The sequence below is a fragment of the Ceratotherium simum genome, chromosome 8, assembly GCF_057802395.1.
Source record: "Ceratotherium simum simum isolate JZ-2026a chromosome 8, ASM5780239v1, whole genome shotgun sequence".
In the NCBI taxonomy this organism is placed as follows: Eukaryota; Metazoa; Chordata; class Mammalia; order Perissodactyla; family Rhinocerotidae; genus Ceratotherium; species Ceratotherium simum.
This window is the reverse complement of record NC_141907.1, coordinates 78817973-78836920: the sequence shown is the minus strand read 5'-3', so window position 1 is coordinate 78836920 and position 18948 is coordinate 78817973. Positions and strand designations below refer to the sequence as shown.

The 18948-nt window shown below is 36.8% G+C and overlaps 1 protein-coding gene across 2 annotated transcripts in view; it reads left to right on the top strand.

Annotated features, from left to right (window-relative positions):
- Positions 1 to 18948, top strand: part of UNC5C (unc-5 netrin receptor C) — a 375945-nt gene that overhangs the window by 209196 nt on the left and 147801 nt on the right. For both annotated transcript variants that reach the window (XR_015552960.1, XM_004430980.3), the window contains exon 2: positions 3527 to 3748. Coding sequence is in view for 1 of the 2 variants with exons in the window: in XM_004430980.3 (XP_004431037.1) it covers positions 3527 to 3748 (222 nt within the window). In the remaining variant the exon portion in view is untranslated. The remainder of the gene's footprint in view (positions 1 to 3526; positions 3749 to 18948) is intronic.

Sequence of the window (18948 nt, the reverse complement as noted above, 5' to 3'; positions counted from 1 at the left end):
GGTTGCCATTAGTATAATATTTCTGCTTTTGTAAGATTTTTATTGAACTTCTATAATGTGCCTGGCACCATGCTAGACTTAATGGAAAATAAAAATGGAAACGACAAAGGTCTCTGCCTTCAAAGAGGCTTTTATTCTAGTGTTAAGCATTTGTTATATATATTTCTGGCTTTTGAAAATTGGAGATAGTTGCATACAACTGATTGTCAAATCTGAAAAGTCTTTTCCTCTATATGTGTGTGAGGCAAATGCGTAGTGCGAAGGAGCTCAATGTTCATGAAGAGGTATTTGTAGATGATCATTTGCAGATGATCATTTTTTCCTTGTTCAATACACACATGGTATTTGGAGATGATCCTTTTTTCCTTGTTAAATACATATAGATGTAACCATGCTGGATTTTAAATACTCAGAAGTTTTCCTTTATACTTTTGATTGAAGAGAATTGGCTTGCTTATTTGATTTTAAAACTTATTCTAGAAAAAAATTTAAGATGAAATTTCATAAAAAGACAATTTCTAAAATACCACCATATATGGAAATTAATGCTGACACTTAGCGTTTTTGTCTAGAGCAAGGAAAGTGTTCTCTTAGCATGCTTAACCTGATGGTGGGGAAGTTGTTACCTGGGCCAGTTTCCCTGGTTGGGCATGGTACCCAGGCCATTTGTTGCAAATGAAGAAGGTAAGAATTTCACAACAGCCCATGAGCCCACTGATAATCAGCCTATTTGCATTTTGTCATATCTATCCCACTATACATATCTTACCGACTCAAGGTCTTGAAAATTATCTCTATAAGTGTCGTTCCCAACACCTAAACTGAGTGCTAGAAGTGATGTGCCATATTGCCTGATGTGAATTCATCTAGGGCATAGACTTAAATAGACTATACATGTATTATAGGAAATATTAATAAACTAATATGCTGTGGTTGATTAAAGCATCTCTCTAGATCAAATTTAAGAGTTGAGGTTCATACAGAAACTGGAATGATATGTAAAAGAAACACTGGATTTACCACATGATGAAAACATTTCAAATGATAGAAATCATTCCTTAATAAGTTGCATATTAAGTGTTATTTAATAAACACCTTGAAAAATCAACACTTTATGAAGCCTTAATCCCAGACATAGAATTATTTCTCTTGTAATGATCCTCTTATCTTAAAACTCAAAATTAAGGAAATGCAAAATTAGTCTGTCCGTACATTTTCTAAATACATCATTAAATCATCACTGTTTTTTCCAGCATTTAACAGGACCCCTTTTGACCTGAAAACATATGCGTGACTTTCTCAACTTCCATTAGTCTTCCTAGGAGTTTACAATAAAATAATCAGAAGAAATAGGTATGTGCTTTTGCAAGCAAGAGTAATCAATTTTTAGTGCCTCTCTATCTTTCCGTAGGATGTGAATGTATAAGTATTTTTGTTACATTGTTGAATAAGGTAAGGTAGTATCCAATCATCTGATAACTTGCAATCATCATTCCTCTTAAAGGAACAAATCTCGCCTTCTAAAACAATGACTGAAAGCAAAGCTTTTTATATTTTGCATACCTGAATAAATATATTGTTATGAAATACATACGCATGGTTTCGTCTGTATAAATATACACCAATAGTAAAAAAAAATAAAGTTGATCCTCTGCCTTTATGAGTAATAATAATTAAAAATAACAGCTAACATTTTACAGAGTTCGAGTCTGATATTTTGTGGTGCTTTATTGATTATCAGCACTGTCCATCATTACATAAAAAGTAAGTGCTTTGGAAGAAAAAATTGAATAAGGCCTTCAAGACTTCAGCTTTGTGCTGATGCTCTGTCAATACCTCAGTTCCCCGTTCCTTTGCCTTTCTGAACTAGGTTTATTTAAGCAGTCTTGAGTGTTCTTGCATATTGACTAAGGAAGCTGAAATTGATGGAAACAAGGTTATTCTTTAGTAAGCTGACAGTTTGAGTCCTTGATGTTCAATGGAAAAACCAGAAATGATGCCCTGCCAGAAGAAAGCAAATTAAGGAAGTAAAGTGAGAAAGAAAGCTAGCTACAGAAAATCATTGTTTACATTCCAGTGACAGGAATTTTTAATTGTGGAGCAGCTTTGAAAGCTAGTTTTGTCTGTGATGGAAGCAAAGCCAATTTTTACTGCAAAACAGATTGACAGAGGCCAGACATCATTACTATTTGATGGCTATCCCATGACCTAGATAAAAAAAAGTCCCAGAACAGGTTTCCTAGTGGACAAATGTCCACTTTACCAACGGCCATCTCCTAAAACAGGGCAACAACTGAATGAGTGATGAAATGAGTTTCAAGTTAACATCTGAGCAACCAGTCTTCAACTAACAACACCATATCCTGTATTTGCTACTCAATATTTGTACTTTTAAAGAACTTGTCAGAACTTTTAATTTTAACCTCAGAGTTTTAACCTTACATATTAGCCTACGGTGCTTAACCAACTTATGGAATTAATAATAGTTTTGTTCTCCACTATCCCTCATAGGAAGAATTATTAGGCCTAATTTATTTGTAGTGTATTGGAAAGACTCTTTTTACCTTGAATTTTATGAAATATGATAATGGGGTTTTTAAAGGTACTTTTATTTTTTTCTATTTTTTATTTGTAAGCATGCAGAGCCCAAGTTAAAGAAAAATATACCTCAAAGTGTGCAAATATCTGAAGTGGTTTTTGGGTTTTGTTTTTTCAGTGGTGTTGGAACAGCAGGGTGGGAGCAATATATTTGATAATTTTCAGTGTAATTAAAAATGAGACTATTATTCCTCATGACAAAACTCAGTAATATTCTAATGAGAATGTTTGACTGCTCATCCAACACATATGATATTTGAGATATAGTTTCCAAATAAGACCAAACAGTATTGCTAGACTCTAGGCTCTGCTGTGGATCCACTATTGGCTGACTTGATGTTATCATCTATATTTCCAGTGCTGAGAATAATTCTGAGCTCAAGAAATATTTTTGATGAATGAATATGTCATGCAGTGGCATCTTTTGAAAATAATGATAGATTTGAATCTGAACTTAAAGATCCTTAATTCATGTTTCTGGTATTTCTTCTCAGCTCCTTGGAAAGGATTTAAGGTTTACCTATGAGCCTTATACTTTTCAAACAAATGTTTCTAATGAAGTCGCTTTTGCTTTTGTCAGCTTTCAAGGGTAGACCTGTGTAGTGGGAGGTATAGTACTATATACTATCACAGTTTTTGAGTGAGACAAACCTAGATTCTGACCCCAGTTCTGCTATTTACTACCTGTGTGCTCAGGGCAAGATATTTATCCTTCCTGATGTTGAGTTTTACCATGCATAAAAATAAGAATAAGAATCTAAGTCCTTAATGGAGCAACTAGTCAATAGACCTAACATACTGTCTAGTGCATAGCAGGCACTCAAATTACTTAATTAGATCATTTATGAGTCATTATTTTTGAATGAGTAGCAAGTAAAAGGCAAGTGGCTACAAAGTTTTGATCATTTTCCATTTCTTGTTTTGCCAGACGACGACTTTTTTCACGAACTCCCAGAAACCTTTCCATCTGATCCACCTGAGCCTCTGCCACATTTCCTTATTGAGCCTGAAGAAGCTTATATTGTGAAGAATAAGCCTGTGAACCTGTATTGTAAAGCCAGCCCTGCCACCCAGATCTACTTCAAGTGCAATAGCGAATGGGTTCATCAGAAGGACCACATAGTAGATGAGAGGGTAGACGAAACCTCTGGTGAGTTTTCCGTTGCATTTGGGCTGCTGCTGAGTATTCATTTACTCACTACTTTAGCGTGTTGTCATACTGTTCTTTCAATTAGTGAAACTGAAAATGGAGTTATTATCCTTTGGCAAAAAATTTTGAATCAGTTTGGTTAAGATTTGGTTATCTCGTTCCATGCATTGCAAAGTAAAATGTGATGAATAAATCTTGACTTGATTCCCGTTGGACTACATGCAATTAAAACATGGTTCATGCTTAAGAGATAAATAATGAGAATGAATAGACTGAATTAATGGTAAATGCACCATAAAAGATGCCTTTGAATTTCACTTGTGTGTCAAGTCTGGTGTCAGGTCTAAATATCCTGAGATTGGGGAACATGTTCAACTAAGGAAAAATTGCACTTGTTTACATGACAGTCAAATGATAATTCACATGCATAATTCTCCCTTATATTTTTTAAACCATTTGTAAATATTGTATATTCAAAATATCCTCTATCCTTAACTTACATCTAAAAATGAATCTTAATTACCTAATTTTTAGCTAAAGTTAAATCGAGAGTGATTGAGAATAGTGATAGTGTGAGATCTAGGAAGAGAAGTGTTGAGTGTAGCCACAGTCTGGGTGGGTCTTCATTAGAGTATCTTTGCTTCTGGCATGGTTAAAATTCCTAACTGTGTTGTTCTGTAAATATCATCCTTAACAGTAAAATGCTAAAGGCATAGAGATGATGAAGTAGATGTTAATAACCTGTGGGATTTAGATTGGCTATAAAGGAAACTTTCTTGACACCAATTTTTTACTCCATGATGGGTAACTTAAGGTAGTTGTAGAATCTCCTAGAGTTATTTTAAATTGGAAAGATATATATCTTTCTACAGTGGTTTATGTGTTTTTGCTCTCCAGCAGGAAGAATAACAATTTGAACTTTCAGATCCCTTCCAGATTTATGATTTTATGATATTAAAACACATGTTTTAAATGTTCACTTCATTGATCAATATTTCCAAGCTAAATAGTGACAAATATGACATAAGTGGGAACATTTAAATATCTTCATTTTCTTTCATAACTATCTATACATACTAAAATGGATACACATTTTCAAAATCCAAATTGTAATTAATTCCTATTTGTATCCAAATAATGGATTAACCAGGAGCAAGCAGAGACCAGCACTTGAGGGGGATCTGCATTCACTGTCTCTAACAACGTAAAGAGCATATTGAGGTGATGGGACATAAAAAATAGAACAGACTGAGAGAGGCTGGGAAGAGGCATCTCTTTATAAAGCATATGAGGCATATACTTATAATGACACAAAAAAACCAGGTGGCAGCTCCATATAATTGTTTGTCAATTCGTGAATCAATATACTCACTGCATGCAAGCTGAGGACTGTAGAAAGAACTGGGTATTCAACTGTACAGTAGCTTACTTCAGGGAATTGCCCCACCTCTTGGTCTAATTACTCAGAAAATAATTCCACCAGATGTCTCCAAAATCTCAAGTGAATTGAGTTTTATTTGTTTCAGCTCATTTATTTGTAAGGATTTCAAACACACAAGTTTTAATGGTAAAAGAATAAAGGAATAAATCACAAAAGCTAAAATGAAAGTCACAAACATATTTAGGCTCATCTTTACTAAATTAATGAAAACTCCTATATAGGAAGATTAGAAATAAAAACAAAACTGCTTTGATATTGAGCACCTCTGCCAGCTCTGTTGGTTATATATATATGTGTGTGTGCGTGTGTGTGTATTTTTTTAAAAGACCTTTTCTTTCTGTAAAACATTATATTTTTTTATTTCTACATAAAATTAATTAATATTGCATATGCTAATGATTCAAAACACATTTTAAAGCAACTATAAATGAAAATATATGGCATGTTTTCATTGAAATTCAGGATGGGATAGATGAGAGCTAAGGGAAGATTTGGCAACCCCAATACTTGCACAGTTCTCCTAAGATTCATGGATTGAGTGGAAAGAAATATACCTTTCTGTTGTCTTTCATTTTCACTCAAAACTTTACAAGAAAGCTAGCATCCAGATGAATGTATTACCTTTCAAGTTAGGAAAAAGACAAAGATGCCCATAGATACCAGTATTATTTGGTATTGTTCTTAATGTACTGTCCAGTGCAATTAGACAAGACAAATAATTGACAAGAAAAATATAAAAATTGTAAAGAGAGTGGAAAAATGATCATTTTTGACAAATAGTATGATTTTGTATATCTGGAAAACATACAGTTTCAAAGGAAAAAAACTGAAAAAACATCAAGAGAATACAGAAATATAGCTGATAAAAAATGTATATAACCCATCAACTTTTCTAAGTATAGGTAGCCAATTCAAATTATGGAATGGAATAACATATATCTTTCATAATAACAATGTAAAAGAAAAAAATGTAATTAGAAAGGTAAGAAATTTACAGAATTTTAGAAAGAAAAAAATTTAAATTCTACTTAGAGACAAAAAATTATTTTCTACTTGAATAAGTAGAAAGACAAATCTTGTTCTTGGATAGAAAGACAGTATTTTTTAAACATTTGTTAATTATGAATGAACCATAAGGTCAACAGCATTGTATGGAAATGATTTGTGAGAGTAACCGGAAGAATTCTGAAATAGTACTGTATGTAACGAGAGAACTCCAGCTCTTACAAATATATTACAAAGCTAAAGAAGTTAAAAGAGGATAAGACACACAGGTTAATGGATTCAAACAGAGACCAGGAAATACTCAAACACCTAAGGCATTTTATAATGTGACAAAGTTGGTTTTTAACCCACAAGGTAGGCAGTTGGAAAAGTAAAAAATAAACAAATAAATAAATCTTGGATTCTATCCCATTCTTCAGAATAAAACAAATTCTATATGTTAGGACTTAATGTCATCATCATTATCATCATCATCATCATCACCATCATCACTTGGAAAAAATTTTGGAAATTTGTTGGTTGGTTGGTTGGTTTCAGTGATGGGCAAAGCCTTTTTAATGATGACAAAATCAAGAAGCCTTATAAGAAAGCATCATTAAAGGAATATCCAAAGCAAGAAAACCACAAACCCAAGGGACAGACCAAAAAAAAGCCCCAAAACTGATTATGTCTGTGGACAGAGATATATATATATATATATATATATATATATATATATATATATATATATATATATATATATATATATGGCCGGCTCCGTGGCTTGGCGGTTAAGTGCGCACGCTCTGATGCTGGCGGCCCCGGTTCGGATCCCGGGGGCGCCCCGAGGCACCACTTCTCCGTCCAACGTGAGGCCGAGTCCCACGTACAGCAACTGGAAGGATGTGAACCTATGACATACAACTATCTACTGGGGCTTTGGGGGGAAAAAACTGAATAAATAAAATCTTTATATATATATATATAGCTCTTAAAATATATTTAAGGAAAAGATCAGCAACCCAATAGAAAATTGGGCAGAGTTTGAACATGGAGATATAGCAAAAGAAATGCAAATGGTAAATAAGCATCTAAGAAGATGTTGTCAAGATCAAAGCAGTTGTTGGTACAGTGCTGATAAAGGAGTGGGTTAGGGAATATCCTGTACTTGGTTGATGAGGTCGCACATTGGTACAGTCTTTTTGAAGGCCAATTTGAAAATATCTGTCAAAAAATTTAAATGTATATACCCTTGCATTCAGTAATTACAAATTTAGGAACTACCTAAAAATACAATTCCAAATGAGCGCAAAGACTCTCGGTCAAGGTTGTCCACTGTACCCTTGTTGCAGTAGCATATCGAGGACTATTCATTCCCAGGATGGAACACTGTGATGCTTTTTGAAACAATGAGATTTCTCCACATGTGAAGGTGTAGAGAAATCTCTCAGATAAAATTTAAAGGGAAAACCGAAGTACAGAACACTGCATGGAATAGGTCCTCATTCTGTAAAGAAAGAGGATGCACATATATTTGTCTACGCATTGGGATTTTCTGGAGAAATATACAAGCAGTTGACAGCTCAGAATCTGGGGTGATAGGAGACTTCTTTTATTGTTTGATTATTTTCAATCCTGTGAATGTGTTATTTTCATGTTGGAGATAAATTTGTAGGCCTCTTATATTACAGCTCTTTGCTTTCCTGTGAGATCAGAAACATTAGGAGGGGAATTGAAATTGAACTTCTTGGGTTTTGGCTTTTTTTCCTCTGAAGCTGGATTCACCTGCAACTTTGGTCCTCAAGTCTCCACTTAATGCAATCTGACTATAGTCTTGTTGGGGACTTGTTGTTCTTAATAGCAAGGAATGTTAAAATACATTAAGTCTTGAAATATATTACAAATCAGAGAAATTTTCTTGGCATTTTGAAAATCAAATTGGTTCTCAGAGGATAGGAGAGAGAGAAGTCATTGCAAACAAGCTCGTTTCTTTAGATACCTCTGCCTTAGAATCATGATATTTGGAAGCATGGTTAGTAACAATCAGATGCATTGCCTTGCATCTAAGAAAAATCAACCACATTCAATTAAATCTCCATCAAAAGTACCTTCACACTGAAAAACTACAAAACGATAAAACTGAAAAAAAGAACAAAAGTTCTTCTCCAACTCCCTAAATTCTTCCTTTTAAATTATGAAGACGTTAAAAGACTCTCTTGCTCTGAAGTATGAAGCAAATGATTATTTGTACTCACTGAGAAAACTATACCATTGATCATAAAATGTGCTGATTTAAGATGATTCATTTTTGTTACTGTTTGCCTTTCCATCATTTAAAATACATTTGCATTTCTTGCAAATATGTAATATAAGAAAGAGAAAAGTGGAAAGCAGTATATTTGAGATGGTTTAGAAATTTTCAATATTCAGAAGCTCTTGATTGGGTAATATAGTAATAAGTACCTATGTTCCTTCAGAATTCCATAGAAATCTTGATCTGCTCAAAATTTTATGGTTACATTTTTAAGAAAAATTCAGGCTTGACTGCTTGCTTTCTATTTACTTGAAGTCTTTTCAACCCTTGTTTCCATGGTACCTAAGATTCACCATTGAAAAGCAAATATTTCCCTCTATGAAGAAGCAAGGGAGTCTAGAAAACCTCAGTTGGTTTGAAACTTTAATAATGCTCGAGATTTTTCCTTTTCTGTCTTTAATTATTCTCACATTAGCAGAATATTATCAGTAGGACCAAGACCACAACAATAAGAAGAGATGCAAGGCTTGGACTGAACGCCTTATGTGTATCATGTCATTTAGTCATCACAACAACCTCATGAGATAATTTTGGGATTCTCCTTCTGGAAATGAGGAAACTGAGGCTCAGCGGGATAAAGAAACTAACTTGCCCCAATCACATAGCAAGGAGGTGACGGAGCCAGTAAATGAACCCAGGGCTCTCTGATTCTGAAGCCTTTGCTCTTGGCCCTGTATCCAGGGTCTCCCTAAATTCTGCCATAACTACTGAACACAGAACAGTTAGACTGAAAAAGATCTATGTAATCCCTTTCCTCAGGAAAAAAATCTGGTTCAGAATGTCAGCTAAACATTTATCTTTCACACTTTTGTCTGCCTTCCTGCCTGTGACAGGTTTTCCATATGTGTCCCTTTCTGATTCTTTAATGTACTAACTTAAGATAGCGCTTAAGATTTGATTCTTTTTATTCTTGAAGGTATTTAACATTTGGCCAAATAGCAAGAGATGAATCTTAACCAAAAAAAAGAAATTGATGAAGAGAAGCTATAACTGGGCACAAATTTAAGTGAATCGACTGTACTCAAAACAGAGCTTTCACAAATATACTGTGCTCATTCATGTCCCTATTTGCTACAAGAGTGTCACAGCTGAAATTCTTTCTCCTCTTGTATTCCTATTTTGAATACCTCTTCTCTCCATCTTGTCACCAAAAATGGAAGTCTCTGCTTCATCCCTTACTCCCACAGCCAAAGTGATCATCAAATACCACCAGTTCCCTCTCAGAATTCTCCTGCAAAACATCCTTCTGTTTTTACTTCTTGCTGCAACTCACCTAGCCTAGGCCTTTATTATCCACCTCTTAGATTATTTAAGTAGCCTTCTACACCTTCTTCGCCTTTCTCCTCAGCAATCCATTCTCCAGGTAGTTATAGGCCTAAAGCACAGGTTGAAGTGATTACATCATTCCATTTCTTAAAATATTTAACAGCTTTCCTTTTTGCATGGAATAAAGTACATCCTCCTTGGTCATATATTCAAAAGCTTCAGTACACTCTGTTCCTAATCAAACTTTCCAGCTTTGTTCTCATAGTATCTCCCCCACCACAAGCCCTATAAACTAGGCCACTTTGGTTCTTCCTCTTAAACTGTGTTCAATGAAGCACCAGTGTCATATAAGTGCTGTTTGGGAAAAGACAAAAAGCAAACAAACAAAAAGCTTGGTGGTCAAATAATTTAGGAAACACTGCAACAATTATATCCCCCTTTTGGAGAAAAGTATAAAGTATATTTGCACATAAAGGTCCCAGGAAAGCTTTGCAATGGAAAAACTTTTTTTAACCTCATATAATCTGGCAACTGAACTCTTTTTCATAGAACCACTATTAAAATATCATGAGACCTTAATGGCACACGAGGACATGATTTAGGAAATGCTGCTCCTGCATTTTCAAAGGGAAGTTCAGTGGGATTTGTTTAAATTTTATTAAATGAACGCAAACACTCAACACTTCTCTGTCTTAGAATCATAGCAACTTGAAGTTGTGAGACTATGGCAGTCATTTAAATTCAATGAATTATTGGCATGCTCTCCTTTAAATTGAGCCGAATCGATTTTTGGTTATCTTGACTTAGTGGGCCTACTTATGTCATTTGGAACTTTAGGAAACAGTTCTGGTCACCCCCTGGCCTCTTGCTAATCTTAGATACTTGTTAGGGACAGTTACCACGTCTCCTTTCCCAAGTTCTCTCTCCTCTTCAGTCTAAACGTTATGAGCTGCAGTCAGCTCCAGGAAATCAGGGATTATGTCCGTCTTTTTCACTATTCTAGTCCCATGCTTAACTTGGTGTTGGGTACTTAGTAGGTGCTCAATAAATATGTGTTGTGTGAATTATTATCCTTTATACCGTACTTTCCACCATCCCGCCTCTGTTAAAATCCTACTCATTCTTTTTTTTTTAATTTTTTGTTTATTGCAGTAACATTGGTTTATAACATTGTAAAAATTTCAGGTGTACATCATTATACTTGTATTTCTGCATAGATTACATCATGTTCACCACCCAAATACTAATTACAACCCATCACCACACACATGTACCGAATTAACACTTTCACCCTCCTCCTACTCATTCTTAAAGAAGTATCTCAAATGCAATATCATGGATGAATATTTCCATAAAACCCCAAGTCATACATAAACATGTCCACATTTCTCTTATTTGTACTTCCATTTTCATTATACTCATAAGTGTGCATAGTATATGTGTATTAGGTTAAACCATTATGAAATTATCAACATGCAACTATTTTTGAGGTACAAAAAGGGCAATTTCTTGTAACTCAATATCATATTATTTATGGAAGAATTATATTCATATATATAAATATATAAAATCTCTGTCTCTTCAACTAGATTGGAATGGTATGGTGTGTGTGATCTATGTTTTGTAAAGCTTTGTCTTTTCTAAAATTTATAACACAAAGCACTAAGCACAGGAGAGGATCAATAAAAGTTTGTTTTGTGGAATTATAGCCACTTATCCTACTAAATTTGGGTAACTGAAATTTAGTGAGACATACTCATGAAGTTTTCATTTGGAATAGTTCATGAATGGATAATTTGGGGAATACAGAAAGATAGCGTGATCTTTTATAAGAAGAGTTATTTTATACATTAAATATACACATCAGACCAATCATTATTTTCCATGTAAAAGAATTACTTTAAACTCAGTTCTTATTAATGGAATGAACATATTCAAAGGGAAGTTAGGTGGGCTTTGTTTAAATTTTAGGAAATGATGCATAAAATTTGGAAGCTCTATTTGAACTTTATTCCATAGTTTTTTACTTAAGTCAATGAGAGTATTGCCTTTGCAAGAATAGAGCCATATATTTGTAGTATATTTTTCTGCCAATGAAGATAAATGATTCTGGAATATAAATCAATTATTTATATGATTCCCTTCTCAGAGGTACTTATTTCAATACCAGAACCTAACAATTTTTCTTTTCAGTTTGAGCCTGGCCCCAAAATAAACATAGAAAATTGGCAAGGATCCATGTGATACATGAAGGCTTTTCATTGAGTCAACCTGATAACTTAGCAAGACAGTAGTTACCAGTTAGTGATAACAGAATATCAATTATCCTGAAATATATACTTTTTCTTATTCTTCATTTGTTAGCGCTCACAATTGATTCATCCTTATTTCATATGGACTTTAAGTCTTTAAACACTTGGGTTAACGTGGCCAACATAATCTCAGCTGCAACTACAGAAACATGGTAGGGTGGGAGTTCCAAAACAGATTTTAGTTGTTGCTTTCATTCTCTTCTAGCATGAGATAGTCTCAGCTGGCTGAGCGATTTGGACTCTTTCACTGTGTATAAACCTGGGTTTTTTTTCCATTCTTTTCCTAACTTACAAATAAAGGTGAGTACTTGAAAAATTTTAGGCTACACATTCGGATTCCTTTTGTTTTCTTGAAGTTTTTATTGTTGCTTTTTGTTCATTTTGGGTAATTCCAGTATTTGCAAATATCAATATTATAGACTCCAATATTTGCAAATATCAATATTATAGACTCTGCACGTACTCCAAAACACCCTGACTACACCATATTTGCATAACTAAATACATAATACATGGGGAAGATTTTTAATGTTTGAATTCATATTGTATGGAAAATTTTAATCAAATGTATTTATTAAACAGGATACAGCCCAGAACATGATTGCAAAGTAGATGCAAGAAAACATTACACCTTTCAATGCAGCTTTAGCGAGCTGTGTTTCACTAGAGGAAAACAGAAATTTTCTAAGATTATACACAGTGAGAGTTTAATGTAATGAACACAAAGGAATTCTGCCCTGCCAATTAACACTGAGGGCAAGGTTACTTGTAATACGTCACTCCTTTCTTCCCACAGCTGAGATGAAAGCATTGATTAGTACAGTTTAATCGAGAATATGCACACAAGCACGTATGTAAGTACATACATATGTACATGAGTGTGAATGTGTTTGTGTGTGTGTATGTTTTCCCAAATTTAGAAAAGAGACAATCAAGTGTTACCCACCCCCAGGCCCACACAGAGGCTACAATAAGAAGCAATAGTCCAAGGACCACTCTTCATCTAAATTGCTTTCTACTCACACAGGGCATTTCAGGAGCAAACGTAGTGATTGTGTTGCTATGGCGATTTTGCCATGTGCCCAGCAAGCATGCATATGCTGTGGCTTAGAGTTTTAATATGCCCACTTCAAAGTGAGGACAGTGCAAGTGTTAAAAACCGTAATGTATTTTTAATCTAACCTTTGGCTAAAATATGTGAAAGTTTTAACGAGAGCTCTTGTTCTTTATTTTCATAGGAAGGAACATACTTAACAGAGTTCTGGATTGTAATATGAAATGGATTAATTATCTTGCTTAAGGAAGTTCAAGAAAGAGTTTCAGCTTAAAAGAGAGGGTTAGCCTCCTAAAGAGCATGGCTTTCAAATGTGAATGCTCTTTTTTAGTGTCTATACTTATTGTGCTAAATATAAATAAACCTGGTTGATAATTATGAGATAATGACCCAGGTTGTTGTCCTTTTTATTCTGTGGTGTCACAGATTGTTATCCATTCTATTTGAGTCTCTGTATCACTGAATGTTACTATCCAATATTCTCTCAATAATTGGCTCAAAATTCTAATGCTGTTTTCTCTTTCCTCACTCCAACATATTTTTGGCATTTTAAAGACACAACAGAGAATTTTTTAGTTAAAAAATGCCACAATTAATGAATAATCTAATGCTAAAACTTGAAGGAAGAGGCCTGTGCTCTCGCTCTGGACCCTTTAGTCTTCCCCGCCAAATCCCATCAATCCGGAGTCCTCCCTTCGCAAGGGATTCTCAGCGCCGTCTTGGGGATGCCTGTTAAAATATCCACTCTTGCCAATTCCTCCTGAAAGCACTATTTGGAGACACAAAACCAGCTTGTATAAGTGAGAGCTACAGTTAGCAAAATGTCAGGGTCTGGCAGAAAAGCAAGCACAGCATGTAGGCAGTCTAAAATCCAGCAGCGAAACCAGCTCAAATGGGGAAGTCTGGAACTCATTCCTAATCCCATCCAGGGCTTAACCCGATTTTAAAAATCTGTTTTGGAAGAAATCTCTGAGAACATGAAGGCAAGAGCAACAAGGAACCATGAGGGAGTTAGCTGAGAGCCCTGGCGAAGCCGACAATCGCTAGGGGCGGCTCTTGAAAACACCTGTCCTGGCCCCTCCCCCAGAGAGGATGATTTAATTGGGAACAGGGCACAGCTTTTGCTTCGTCCGTCTCTTTGCTTGTTGGAGGCTCTCTGGTAATGCTAATGTAAACCAGGCTTGAAAGCCAGGACCTGAGGAGACACTGTTGTGGAAGCCCAGCACAGAGGAAGTACGTTCTACTCCAAGACCGTGACCCAGATGCTTTACTTGCTGCTGTAAGTAGAGACACAGCTAAGACCTGAGGCACTTAAGGAGATCAGTCTAGAGGGGGCAAAAGAGAGGAGGGAAAAGAGAAAGAGAGCAAGTATGCTTTACCATTTGCTCTGGTTCTCCTCTCCTCATGAGAGTAAATTCGTGCAACCCCTTGATAGTTCTGCGGTATAGAGTTACGTGGTAGAGAGCCCCTGCTTTCTTCAATATCCTTTCGCCTGTCTGTGCCTATTAAACTTCTCAGACTGAGGGATAGCAGCCTCCTGAGGGAAGAGGGGGGACCTCTAGGACTTAAGTGAATTAAAATTTAGCTGGAAAAACCCAGGGGAATGTTCTGTACAAGGCAGTTCCAGGAATGGCAGGGAATAGATGACATGCCTTTTTATAGCTACAGCCTTGATGATCCTAGACAATGATGCCCTCTGTATGAAAGGACGTTAGTGACTAAGAGGCTACCTCTCCACACCCGTTCCGTGGGCATTTGTGAAACCAGAAAAACACCGCGTGGCAGGCAGCTTTTCCTCACCTTTTTGCTCTGTCAGATTCTTGAGTCTACTCTTTGAATGTAGAAACAGAGAGTAACTGCCCTTAGTCACTGTATTAGTTCCCTAGGGCTGCCACAATAAATTACCATGAAATTTGTGGCTTAAAACAACAGAAACTTACTGTCTCACAGTTCTGGAGGCCAGAAGTCTGAAATCCAGCAGAGCCACACTCTCTCTGGAGACTCTAGAGGACAATCTGTTCCTTGTCTCTTCCAGCTTCCAGTGGCTGCCCAGGCATTCCTGGGCTTGTGGCCTCATCACGCCAATCTCTGCCTCCGTCTTCACACCACCTTCTCTTCTGTGTCTGTCTTCTCTGTGTGGCTCTGATAAGGACACTTATCACCAGATTTAGGGCCCACCTGGATAATTCAGCATCTCAAGATCCTTAATTTAATTACATCCACAAAGACCCTTTTGCCAAATAAGGTAACATTCACCCACTCTGGGGATTCATATATGGGTGCATCTTTTTAGGAGCCAGCATTCAGCCCACTAGAGTCACCAAACATCTGTCAAGAAAAAGTCACTTAATGTGACAATTGAAAAGGGCAATGAACCTTAACAGACACCTCACCAAGAAGATATACAGATGGCAAGTAAGCATATGAAAAGATGCTCCATATTATGTGTCATCAGGGGAAACGCAAATTGAAACAACGAGATACCACTACACATCTCTTAGAATAGCCAAAATCCAGAACACTGACACAACAAACGCTAGTGAGGATGTGGAACAACAGGAACTCTTATTCATTGCTGCTGGGAAAGCAAAATGGTAATAGCCATTTGGAGGACAGTTTGGCACAAAACTGAGCATACTCTTACCATATGATACAGCCATTGCACTCCTTGGTATTTACCCAAAGGAGTGGAAAACTTACGTCCACACAAAAACATGGATGTTTATAGCAACTTTATTCATAATTGCCCAAACTTGGAAGCAACCAAGATGTCCTTCAGTAGGAGAAGGAATAAACTGTAGTACATCCAGACAATGGAATATTATTTAGCACTAAAAAGAAATGAGCTGTCAAGTCATAAAAAGATATGGAGGAAACATAAATGGATGTTACTAAGTAAAAGAAGCCAATCTGAAAAGGCTGCACACTGTATAATTCTCACTCTGTGACATTCTGGAAAAGGCAAAACTATAGAGATCATAAAAAGATTAGTGGTTGCCAGGGTTGCGAGGGGAGGGAGCGATGAATTGGCAGAGCACAGAGGATATTTAGGGCAGTGAAAATACTCTGTATGATACTATACTGGTGGTTACATGTCATTACATTTATCCAAATCCATAGAATGTACAACACCAAGAGTGAACCCTAATGTAAACTATGGACTTTCGGTGTGTCAATGTAGGCTCATCAATTGTAACAAATGTGCCACCCTGATGGGAGATGTTGACAATAGGGGAGGCTATGCATGTGTGGGTATGGGAGGTCTACGGGAAATCTCTGTACCTTCCTCTCAATTTTGCTGGGAATCTAAAACTGCTCTAAAAAATAGTCTATTAAATACCATGAAAAAATGGGCCATGATAATGGAGGCCGTGAGTAGGGGTGATGGGGGCCGAAAATGAAGGCATTTACCTGGCTATTTTCCCTGATTTGATCAGTATTTTTAAGTTAACTATAAATGTAACAGGGATTGAAAGCATTCCCTAGTGTTCTTTACCAGCTTTCTGGAGCCTCCCCCAATCTGTTGCGCTGTGCTGTGGGCCAGATACAGGAAAAAGGCTGCTCCGCCAGGTTTCTGCATATTGCTCATTTTCCTCATGCCCATGGCATCCTTGCCAACCTCTGCACTCTTAACAGTTCATGCTGTCTCACAGAGACCCAAAAATTCTCATAGCCACGTTTCTCATGAAAATTCTTTCCCTACATAATTGCCAAAACCAAACCAAAATAGCCAATACAATCAAAAGAGCTGCAGTTGATAACTTCCATTCCACACACACACACTCACACACATACACACACTTTTTCTTGGCCTGGCAACACAATGGGAATGTAAACATGCTGTTAATGCAGTCGCTGTCAGTTGGCTTCCCAGATGGCTTGAGTTCAATAGATTTTTCTCCCTGATTTCCTCAGCTTCTCCTAGCAAGTGCTAAACAGCCATTATGCCTTTTCCTACACATTGAGATTCATCTGCAGCTTCTAAGCCGCCTCCAAAGTGCTTCAATTTTGCATGAGCGCTAAGCTGGGGCCAGGGAGACATTACCCAGTGCTGAAGGCCCCGATCATTAGAAAGAGCATGTAAATCCTCTGAACCAGAAATAAAAAGTGCAGAGATTTCCTTTGTGAAGTCCCAGCTGCAGCTTTATGTAAAACATGAACCTTTGGCAAGGTTGTATGCAGTCCCTTTTACCTGCTAAATTTTATTTTTGCCTTTTTTTTTTACTTTGGCATATGTGTTCTAATTTTCTTTTAAAGCAGTGACATTTATTTCATAGTCAGGAACGTATGAAATAATAGCCATGAGCTATCATTATTTTTCTTCTTAGGACACCAGATCTCGCTTCATTTTTTTTCTTTTTTTTGGTGAAGAAGATCAGCCCTGAGCCAACATCCATGCCAATCCTCCTCTTTTTTCTGAGGAAGACTGGCCTTGGGCTAACATCTGTGCCCATCTTCCTCCACTTTATATGGGAGGCCGCCACAGCATGGCCTGACAAGCGGTGCACTGGTGCACACCCTGGATCCGAACCCAGGCCACCAGCAGCAGAGCGCAAGCACTTAACTGCTACACCACAGGGCCGGCCCCCCTTCACTTTTAATAGGGATGGAACTTCAAAGTATTGCTAAGGGATCACCCGCATGATAGTTTTTTTGTTTTTTGTTTTTGCTGAGGAAGACTGGCCCTGGGCTAGCATCTGTGCCCATCTTCCTCCACTTTATATGGGACGCTGCCACAGCATGGCTTGACACGCGGTGCGTCAGTGTGCACCCGGGATCTGAATCTGCGACCCTCTGGCAGCCCATGCAGAGTACACTCACTTAACCGCTGCGCCACCAGGCTGGCCCCACATGATAGGTTTTTAAAACAAACCTGAAACCTGCTGAGTAGCAAGAAGCTTTGGGGAGAGGGATGGGTTGACATTTATGAGATATGTGCAGGGGACATAAATCTGTATTATTTAAGTAAGTATAGATGTAGGAAGTGTACAGACATTGGATTATGGAGAGAGGTTAGGGTAGACAAGCTAAAGGGGATTGTGAAAGTTATGACGAGAAAGAAGCAATTGTGTCCTTCTCATTTTTCAATAGATATGTCCCTGTACATTATTACCTAAAAGTCTTGTTTGTATTTTTCAAGGTGCACATATTTTTATCTGTCCTTGATCTGCATTTTCATCTCTGCTCTCCTCTCAGTCTGCTTGTCAGACTGTCTTGCCGTAAATTAGAAGCGAGCCTTGGTCAGCTGGAGCAGTGCCTGCGGGAGGGCTGGCCGATAGGGCTGGCCTTCTGAGCATCCTACAGCTCTGTGTGCTGTGGGGCTGGGCCCACGCCCCAAGCCCATGGAGTTGTGACAAAGAGCACTTATGATGGAAAGGGTGACTCTCCATCCTTTCATATTTTCTTTGCAGTAGGATTTCTTGAACGATAACATTTTATTTTTTTGTCTATAGTATATTCATTCAAGAGTAATAAACCAGGCAGCTTTTACATGATTGCTCAATAATTATTTCTCTTTTTTCATATATGTATGTAATAGGTCAGGCTATCTTTCTTTTAGGATTCTGAGAGTAAAAATGTACATTTATGACTAGATATCACAGTTCATTATTTATCTCTAAACATATTTCCAAGGACATTTGTTAACCACCATTTTATTTGACACTGCATATACGAGTGGGATCTGACAAAAATGTGACTAAATGGGCTTATAATAGGCTATGAAGTAAATGCATTCCAACTGGTAGGTAAAAGAAAATATGAGATGAATGATATGTATATAAATATACACGGTGATGTTAGGTGCACGTGTATACTTCCATATAACAT